We start from the raw sequence: 10424 nt of genomic DNA, 5'->3' as shown, positions 1-10424 counted from the left end.
GTCTCTCCATTTGAGTTATTGGTTAGTTTTGTCACTATGACATCTAAATTTAAAAAGGTATTTGCCATATCTCCTGGTCATGCTCCTGAAGTAGATGGAAACACATTGCTGCTTCAGATTCCTACAACTCTGCCAGCTGGCAATGGCTCAATATTGTTAGATCTACATTGGACATTGCTTCCAGTCTGTCTCTTTTCATAGTGCCAGAAGGCATTATGCATCAGGCTGGAGAATTATTGGAGCCTATCTTCCTGTTCACTTATAGACAAATGGTGCTCAGTATGTTGGCTGTGTGAATGATTTATCAAGTGGAGCAATAATTGCCAGAGTAATGTCAGTAGAATCTATAGAAACACAATTAGCAATATGGCCTGCTCCCATAGAGGGATAACATGTATGATATTGCAAATCTAGTGATCATCTATTGATGGTCCATAGCTTAGGGCATTCGGGAGAAAGTTCAACTATTTTGCTTTCTAGAGATTTTCCTATCTGTATACTCACTAAACACTGGTATTTGTATCCTTAGGCTAATCTTCCTGCTTCACATAAGGTCATCCAGTGTCTTCTTCAACTGGGCTGTCACCATGAGAGCGCCCCACTACCAGACTGTTACGTATACAGATATGTTACAAACCTTCTTTGGAACAACCTTCCCTTATCTTTGACTAATTGGAGTAATTGGTTAACAACTGTAAATCAGAGCCTCTCTTCTAGGTGGCAACTCTCAGAACCTCCTTCAGTTAAATATGTCTCTTCTATTGTCCAGGAGCATGTCAACAAAACTAGCATATCTCTGATATCAGTTTGGGATAGACTCACTTGGATGGTGGCAGAACATGGAATCCTAGATGCTCAAGCAGCCTTTTGTCTCAAAAGAAACAATGCCTCAAATCAAAGAACCTATGGCTATATAGAATGGCTGCCATCACAATTGTGTGACCAAGTCATCACTGCCTGGTAGACTGAATGGACTAGATGGCACAATGCAGACCTGTGTGTGGGAGCTTATATACATGTTTCAGCAGTGGGTTGGTAACACGGAACATACTTTTGGCTGTATCTACCCTATAATTGGAGAGGAAGATGTACACTAAATCACCCTTTCCTACTGGGAAGTATAAATAAAATCTTGCCCAGTTTGCTCCCAAATCTCCTGGCTTTACAAAACTGTTTTGGCATGAGCCTAAGTACTTTCTATCAAGGTGGGAGTGGCCACTTAGTATTTTCCTTCTTGGTTCTGGAGCTTTGGATGCTTTAACACAAGTAAAAACCCTGGTTCATTTCACTGCTCAAGCACCTACTGACATTAAACATAATATTAGTTTCTTGAATGAAGAAACAGCTCAAGTGAGAAAAGTTGTATTGCAGAACCAAAGGGTAAAGGAATGGGCCATGTTTTCTTGATTATTGGTATGGTTTGTAATTTTTTGTTACTGTCTGGTCATTTTATCTTGATGGGTTTATTCAGTCGATTAGTTTCTCCATCTAGTCTTGGGATTTATTTAGGTGTTGTGTGTGTGTGTTTGTTAAGTCTTCTTGCTGACACTTTGTTCTTATTCTACTTTCTTGTTGTTGTCTAAGACTCCCGGGATGAGCCTCATTGGTACCGAGGGATTACTACCAATCACTAACTGGTGATTCAACTAGAAAAAGACCTTGAATGAAAAGGGGAAATGATAAAGAAAAATGCGTTTATATGGCTAAGAATCTTTAAAAAAGAGTCAGGAGGTCATCAGAAGGGTCTCACATATGCACACCTCAGCAGGGTCCCAGAGAAAGCCAAAGCAGATACAACCCCAGGTACTGGTCCTCCTGAGGGTTATGGAGACACACAGGTTCTAAGGTCATGACAGATGGCTCTGGAGCTCAGAGCCTTGTCAGTGGGCCCTACTTTGGAATTTGTGTTCCTGAGTGTGATGGTGTTGGACTCAGATGTGAACTTTCTACACATGCCTCTCTGTCACTTTTATTAAACTGTGGCTGGTGCTGGGGTTGGTGTGTACCCAGGAGACTTCAATCTCTGGACTGGCCATGTGCCAGCTGGGCCCTGAGACTCAGCAAAGTTGTAGCTCCTACTCTCCAGGTTGTTGGACTTCCACAGGTCGGCTACCAAGGGGGTGAAGGTGGTCAACCAAGAGTGCCTACAACTCCAAGCAGGAGAATCACATCCATCAACCATGTGGGATCTAAATCCCCTCTCGATGTAGAGGTGGAGTGGACATCACCAACCCAGGGTTCAAAGGATGGAGGAGTAAAATATGGATTAGAATGAACTTACTGGTATTCTACTATAGAACAATTGTGACTAGTAATGGAAGAAACTGTAGCATTGATGTGGAGAAATTGGACATGGTAATTGCTGAGGGCAGGAAGAGGAAAGAAGCGATGAGATGTGGGGGCATTTTGGGGACCTGGAGTTGTCCTAAATGATATTGCAGGGACAGATGCTGGACATTATATATTCTGCTACAGCCCACTGAATATACTAAGGGAGAGCATAAACTACAATGTAAACTATAATCCCTGTGGTACAGCAGTGCTCCAAAATGTATTTGCCAAATGCAATGAATGTGCCACAATGAAAACAGAGGTTGTTGATATGGAAGGAGTGGGGGAGTGGGGTGTGGGGTATGTGGGAAACTCTTACATTTTTTAATGTAACTTTTTTGTGATCTATGTATCTTTTTTAAAAAGACAATTTAATAATAATAAAAAAGAGCCAAATGGCTTTAGGTGAGCTTACTCCTGCACAAGGAAGCACTTGTACTATAATCAGCACTGCTTGCTGTACAATGTACTAATTGAACAGGCTAATATTCCCAATGCTTTGGATCATTTCCAAAATTTACCTATCATATGAAAACTCTAAGCTTATTGGGCTTTCTTTTCTCCTGGCTCACTAACCTACCCTCAAGTTGGAGTTACCTTTTATAGTTTGGTAGTATCAGTGTACTAATCATTTGCTTGTCTTGCTATTGTTTATATTGCAGCTGTGGACTAATAGTACAATACTATCATTTGAACCCCCATTTCACATTCAGGCTTTATGCAGAAAAGGTGGCAGAACGATTGTAAGAGTTGTGGGATGGGGTGGATTGAAGTATACATGGTCTTTGCTTTTTGCCCCAACATTTCCAGTTCTTTCCCCTTCTAGTCATAGCAGCATTTCATTTCTGAATAGTTACAAAGTCAGCCTTGAAAAATAAGTGTTTTTGAGCTTGTGACTAAGTAAAACTTGTATGTTTAGACTTTCTTGCAGGAAGCTCTAGGAATAAGCTAGTCTGTGAACTTCTTGACCACATTCATATCAATAAAAAAGATGTAACAGCTTAAATGACAAACAATGTCTATGATTATTTTATGTAGTTACAATGAAAGTGTAATTTCTGCCCTGCTGGAAAACTCTGTGAGTGCTCAGTCCTTTATTATCTGTCCTGAGCCCTGCACTTTTGAATCGTGCTATCCCCTCACATGCCTTCCCCTTTCACATATAGTTATGTAGTATAGAACACATGCCTTCCCCTTTCACATATAGTTATGTAGTATAGAACACTTCCCCTGCTTTGTGGCAAGTGCAGCTGGAGTCTTGCAAGAGCAGCACTCTGCTCATCACCATGGAATAGGATTTAGGTCCTGACTGAGCTCAGAATCTCCAAGAGAGAGGATCTCCCGTACAAACCATTGAGGGCAAGACCTCATATATGCCCTCTATTAAATGCCTGTGTACACAAACCTGGGATTATCCTAGTCTTTCATTGGTCTGATGTATCCCTCTCAGTTTGGTGGGACGCATTTTACACAACTCCCTCTTATACTTGAAACAGAACTGGATATAGAAAAAATTATTCTGAGCACTCGCATGCCATTTAATATTCATGATGACATTTTGGAAAAGGGTCAATATTTTGTCCTATTTTTAAGCATATTTTTATTGTCTTTTTAAAAAGGATACATAGATCACACAAAATGCCACACTAAAAAGCATAAGAGGTTCCCATATACCCCACTCCTCCCACATCAACAGCTTCTTCATTAGTGTGGCATATTCACCACATTTGGTGAATGCACCTTGGAGAACTGCCATATTGCATGGATTACAATTCACATTTTAGTCCACACTCTCCCTCAGTTCACTCAGTGGACCACGCAGGATATACAATATCCTGTGTCTGTCCCTGCAATATCATGCAGGACAACTCCAAGAAGGAAAGGAGTCCTATTTCTAGGTCACACTGGATGTTTTCATGTGAATACAAGACAATGGTCCAAGAAAATAAAATAGAACATGCAACCAAGTCACACATCTTATTGGATATTTCACCTTAAAAGTGTACACAAGGGTTTCATACTACAAGTTGTAGTGCATCATCAAAAACAATATTTTCTATTATAATACACTGTTTGATTTAAAGTTTACTTCATGGGACTTTAAGGTAGGTAGGTTCTATTACCAAGATCCTATCAAACAAACAAAATTACTGCCATGAAGTCTATGGAACCTGCTAATGCTGTCTTTTCATCAGCCCAAGAACTATCCCTTTAAAGGCTCCATTTTGGAAGAACTTTTTCAGAGCTGCCTTTATGTCTTTGTTCCTCAGGCTATAAATGAAGGGATTTAACATAGGTGTAACCACAGTATACAAAATGGAAGCTGTTGCATTTGAATGTGCACTGTATGAAGCAGCAGAACTAAAGTACACACCTATGGCTGTACAAAAAAATAGAGTAACAACTGAGAGGTGAGACAAACAAGTGGAAAATGCTTTATACTTCCCTTGAGCTGATGAGATTGCACGTATGGAGGAAACAATTCTGGAGTAAGAGTAAAAGATGGCAGTGAGTGCGCCCCCGCCCAGTAGCCCAGCTCCAAAATATATCATTATCTCATTGATGAAGTTATCAGAACAGGCAAGTTCTACCATCTCATTAAGCTCACAGAAAAAGTGGGGAATTTTGAAGTGTGCACAAAAGGACAGCTGCAACATCAGTAAGCTTTGTAGTAAGGAATGCAGGACACTTATGACCCAGCACACCAGAACCAGCAGCCTACATAACCAGGGGTTCATAATGACCATGTAGTGCAAGGGGAAACATATGGCCACAAAGCGGTCATAGGCCATTGCCGTTAGGAGGAACACGTCCAACCCCTCAAAGAGTACAAAAAAGTACATCTGTGTGATGCAAGCTTCATAGGTTATGACTCTGCTCTGTGTCTGTAGGTTCTCCAGAACCTTGGAGACAATAGTGGATGTTAAACAAATGTCTACAAAGGACAGGTTTGAGAGGAAGAAATACATAGGTGTATGGAGGTGGGAGTCTGAGATGAAAGCTATTATGATGAGCAGGTTACCACAGATGGTCACCAGGTACATAGATAGGAACATTCCAAAGAGAAAAGGTTGCATTTCTGGTTCCTCTGATAGTCCCAGGAGAAGAAATTCAGTAATTTGTGATTCATTACCTTGATCCATTTTGTTGATGAGACTATCAGGAAAGAGAAAAATATTTTAACTAGTTTTCACCCTAACAAACATTATGAAATTAGTAGAAATCCTATATATCATATTTTGCAGTAAAAACTGATTTCTATATTTGTGGTGTCCCATTCCCTTAGGGAATTTCTTTGCCATCTCTGATTAGGAATTCTAATTCTACATTCAACTGTTCAACCAAGCATTCATGAATTCTACAGTTTTTGAGGAATTATTTTTGCAAAATGTATATTGAGTTTTATGCAAGAAGTATACTATGCTGAAACACTTTTCTTATATTTTGTTGATGAAGAAAGTATAAGCAAAAATATGTAATCATTTGCTTGTAAAATAATTAGAAGTCCTTTATGGAAAAGAAAGCAGGTAATAAAGTGAAAGTGCAATAAAGTTGTTGCTTTGTTCTCATGGTCATGAAAGAAACACTAACTGATAGAACAGAACTTCAAGGAAAATGAGACAGAAGCCACAAAGATATTAGGACTAGAGTCTGCATTAACAGAGGAAATATCTAAGAAAAAGGCCCTTAAGAAAGGATTTGATTCAAAAGTTCAGTCCAACAAAAAGCAGTGTGTCAGTGAATGAGTAAGACAGAGTGACAAGGGACATGGTGTGGGGAACCAGGATCCACAGGATGGAGGAATAAAATATGAGCCAGAGTGGACTTACTGATATTCTACTATAGAACTATTGTGACTCTAGCAATGGAAGAAACTGTAGCATTGATGTGGAGACAGTGGCCATGGTAGTTGCTGAGGGCAGGGAGAGGAAAGAAGAGATGTCATGTTGGGGCAATTTTGGGACTTGGAGTTGTCCTAAACGATATTGCAGGGACAGATGCCGGACATTATATATCCTGCTATCACCCACTGAGTCTACTGGGGGAGAGGGTAAACTACAATGTAAAATATGCAGTGCAGCATGCTCCAAAATGTATTCACCAAATGCAATAATGTGCCACAATGATGAAAGAGATTGTTGATGTGGGAGGAGTGGGGGTGTGGGGTGAGGTATACAGAACCTCTTATATTTTTTAATGTAGCATTTTTTGTGACCTTTATATCTTAAAAAAAGACAATAAATAAAAAACATTTTAAAAAGAAAAAAAATGACTTTTTGGAAATTTCTCCATCCATTTTGGGTCCAGTTCACTGGACAAAAAAAAAAATCACTTTATATGCTTGAATGTGGTTAAAAGGAGATATTTTAGGTTGTATATGTGTTACTAGGATAAAAAAATTTTTTAATTGAGGAAAATAAACAAAAGACATGATGTCAGAGAAAGATTAAGGTTGAGGTTGTCTTAGTGCTAATAAAACTTCAAAAGACGAGTCATTTATCCACGTTATAGGTCTTGTTTTTTAGTAATTAGGTTGCAAAGGTATCCCACATAATGAAATGGCCCAGCCCTATTTCCATTTATAGGTTTGTGTTGTGGGCTCTGTATTATAGAAGATACCCATTGAATTACCCTTCTCAGGTACCATTGTTTTGAAGACTCCTCACCTCCTTCTGAAATAAACTTTCTCTCTCACACACACAATCGGTCATCACATTCAACACAACGGCTTCCTGGGACAGTGTTACTACCATGCACTTCTCATCCCCACAACCACTAACTAGGTTCACTCAATGAAAGGTAACAATATCACATTGTTTATTCCCAAATTAACTAGAAATGGTATTCAGAAATTCCAGCTGGGAAGTTTCCCCTGGACATGTACACTCAGGATTCAATTTTTTAAAATGTATTTCCCTGTCCTATATTTAAACATACATAAATATCTTCTCAATAAACAGTAAGATTGGAATTAAATAAATATAAATGAAAATAAGAGACATGCACTTTTTCAACCCTGAGATGCAAAACCTTCTGTGGTTCTGGCAGCATTTTCAAGCATGGTTATAACCTCTCAAAATCCAGATAAAAGAATGAAAGAGCAAACAACAAGTCATCTTGGCACTGTATAGAGTGATATCTTACAGATTGAATGTTCCAAGAGTAAGATGAGGAAAGAGGAAAAAGCAAATATTCCACAAAGAAAATATTTCAAGTAAAATTAGTGACATTTTTGTCAAGTGATTAAACGTGTTAATGAGTTTAAATTCAAATTTTTTAGGATCAAAAATGAAAAATCTCAGCATTGTTCCTTTATGTTATTAAGTTATGGTTATCACTCATGAAGGAAAGAGGCTGCTTTTTCATCTCCTTCTTAGTTGTGTCATTCTTTCCTCACCACTCAGTCCCAATACCACGGTCCTATTAACAATCCTTAGGCTCCCTCCCAGGAATATTAAGCTGAGCTCCCTTCTAGATTATGAAAAGGATACTGATGACCTGTGTTCGTTTGGTAAAGAAGAATTTCTTCCAAATGATAGCATATACTGATGCAAATGTAGAAGTAGATCTCACAAAAAAATGCCAGGGTCTTACAGTAAGAACACAGACACGTGGAAATAAAATGTCAATAAGTGTAAAAGGTGATTTATAATCTGAAGGAACCAGAATTTTCAAAGTGTAAAAACCAAGAGGAGAAACTCAGTAAGAAACAGTGATAGATTGGACCAGGGAAAATTTAATATAAAGACTAATATATTCTAATAAGATACATCTATACAGATATTTTTTTAAAATAGCAAAGTTTGAAACAATAAATCTATAGGGGATTCTTTGAAAGAATGTAATCAAAATTAAGAATAAAAATGATCTAATCCCAGTATGTGAAATCACAGATTTGAAAAAAAGCAATTTGCAATGGAGAATGTCAATGTCTAGTAAATGAACATTAACTTCACCAATATAGGTGTGATTGTGTCATGATTTTATGATATTCTTTTCCACTTATCAAATAATTTTTTTCAGGTGTGTATTGTGAAAATCTTGTGTGATGAACTGCTTCTCCAAGCTAAAATCTAACTCCCTTGTAATGGCTCTTTCCAATCAATACAGAAACATGCTCAAATTTGCCTCTCCTCCTTCTCCTCCACCTTTCCCTTCCTCTTTCTCTTCCTCTTCCCCTTCTCCTTTTCCTTCTCTTCCTCATCCTACTTCATAAAAGCCCTCAAAAAACTGAAAAAATTTAAAAATGCAAATAAATGCCCTGAGTTCACTGTATATCCATCCACTTTTAGCACCCCATTTTCTCTGACTTCCCAAATCAGCAAATCTACTTGAGCAGATTTTCTGCTTTTTTGGGTACTACTTTATCTCTCACAGCCATCTTCCAATTGTCTTCATATTCCCATCTTTTAATTCTCAATAATGACTCTGCATTGATAATTCCAATGGATATATTCTTTTTAAAATCATGAATCAATCCGGTCTTTAATTTAGCAAATGGGAAAATAAGCACTGTGATCTCTCACCTCAGGGTTAGGCTGTATTGGCTCTGAGATGACCATAGGTAAAATTCTTGTCTTCAGATCTCACTGCCCCTTTTTGAGCATCTGCTGGGCTCTTTGACTCACTTAGCTGGTATGTTTGATAGAAAGGTCTCTGAGTGGAACTCTGAAATCGTCTCGGGGAGGTTGATGATTGAGACTGAAATTTTGTTCCAGACAAGACAGTAGAATTCGAGTCAGGCATTGATTTCCCAGCCAGACTTGGATTCCAAATGATATAACCATGTTCTGTCCAGCCAATATTATGTAAATTGAGGAGGGCAGCAGAAAAGACATTTATTGCTTTTCTATCAATGCTCATTAGCACTGTTGACTATTATTTCTACAACCACTGGGCCACTGTTTACTTGTGGGACACTACTGTGGACAGAATGGAATTTTTTCTGGCTGATATTCTGTTCCCAAGGGAACAGTGTGTTATGAAGTCAGATGAACCCAGTTTTATTATTCCTTCTCCATGAACTAATTTCTCTTCCACAGAGCTAACCTCTTGGAACTTTTCCCACCTACTGTATTAATTTTTACTCCAAAGTTTAACAAAGTTTAGCTCCATAAACTCACCTAGACTAGGTCTCCTATCTCCAGAGTACTGAGTAGAAGGAAGAAACAGTCTTGAATACCTTTGGGTAATTTCTATTCTCCATTTCAACAAAGTGGAGAACTGTGTTCATTAGTAGTAAAATAATGACCACTACACTACTTTGATTGAAAAAACTTGCAAAAACAATAAGAATGTCATGTTGATTCACAATTAGTATTTGTATTAGTCACCAAAAGGGGTGCTGATGCAAAGTACCAGATATTTAGTGGCTTTCAAAATGGGTACTTATTTGGGGTAAATTCTACAGTTACAAGGTCCTAAAGAGTCCAGCTCAAGGTACCATAAGAGGTACTTTCTCACCAAAGTCTTTGACACATAGTGAAGTGAGATGGTTGCTGATCTCTGTGAAGGTTTGGTCTTTTTCTTCCTTTTAAGGCTTCATGGGCCCAGCTTCTTCCACTCTTAGCTGTAAGCTGAAGGGCTCATTTCTTTCCCAGCTTTCTAAGCTGCTCAGGGCTCTGGTCTCTTCAGCTACAAACTATCAGATGAATAGCTCAATTCTTTTTGTGGCTTTAGCTGTTTGAGCCACATGACAGAACCAAAATAACCAAGCTCTCTCCTCTTCCATGTCTTCTCCTGTGTGTCTTCTTGAGTGAGTGTCCATTTCCATCGTCCCAACAGGGAGCAGGGACACAGACCTGAGTCATGCCCTACTGATGTGGTCTAACCAAAGTCCTAATCTTAAAAGGTAATTTAATCAAGAAATGTCAGTTAAATCTAATACAACCCAGCATGATACAAACATAATTGATATATATTTTGGAATTCATGAATAATCACAAACTGTTGCAAAATTCATTTAAAAATGTTTACTAATAGAAGAAATATACTAAGAACTCTTTATGCACCCTGGCCTTAAGCTAGTGCCCTGTAGGAGTTATCTCATTCATTTTCCTTCAACATGTTAACTATTGCTCAAATTATTAAGT

General features: G+C 38.3%; 1 protein-coding gene across 1 annotated transcript; it reads right to left on the bottom strand.

Moving 5' to 3' along the window:
* Positions 1–4505: 4505 nt before the first annotated feature.
* Positions 4506–5474, bottom strand: LOC105747193 (olfactory receptor-like protein OLF4). Its single transcript, XM_012529372.2, has one exon. The coding sequence runs from the start codon at positions 5472–5474 to the stop codon at positions 4506–4508; it is 969 nt and encodes a 322-aa protein (XP_012384826.1).
* Between the last annotated feature and the right edge of the window lie 4950 nt (positions 5475–10424).

The sequence above is a fragment of the Dasypus novemcinctus genome, chromosome 23 (assembly GCF_030445035.2).
Source record: "Dasypus novemcinctus isolate mDasNov1 chromosome 23, mDasNov1.1.hap2, whole genome shotgun sequence".
Lineage (NCBI taxonomy): Eukaryota > Metazoa > Chordata > Mammalia > Cingulata > Dasypodidae > Dasypus > Dasypus novemcinctus.
The sequence above is the reverse complement of the archived record's forward strand: the minus strand, read 5'-3'. Positions and strand labels throughout refer to the sequence as shown.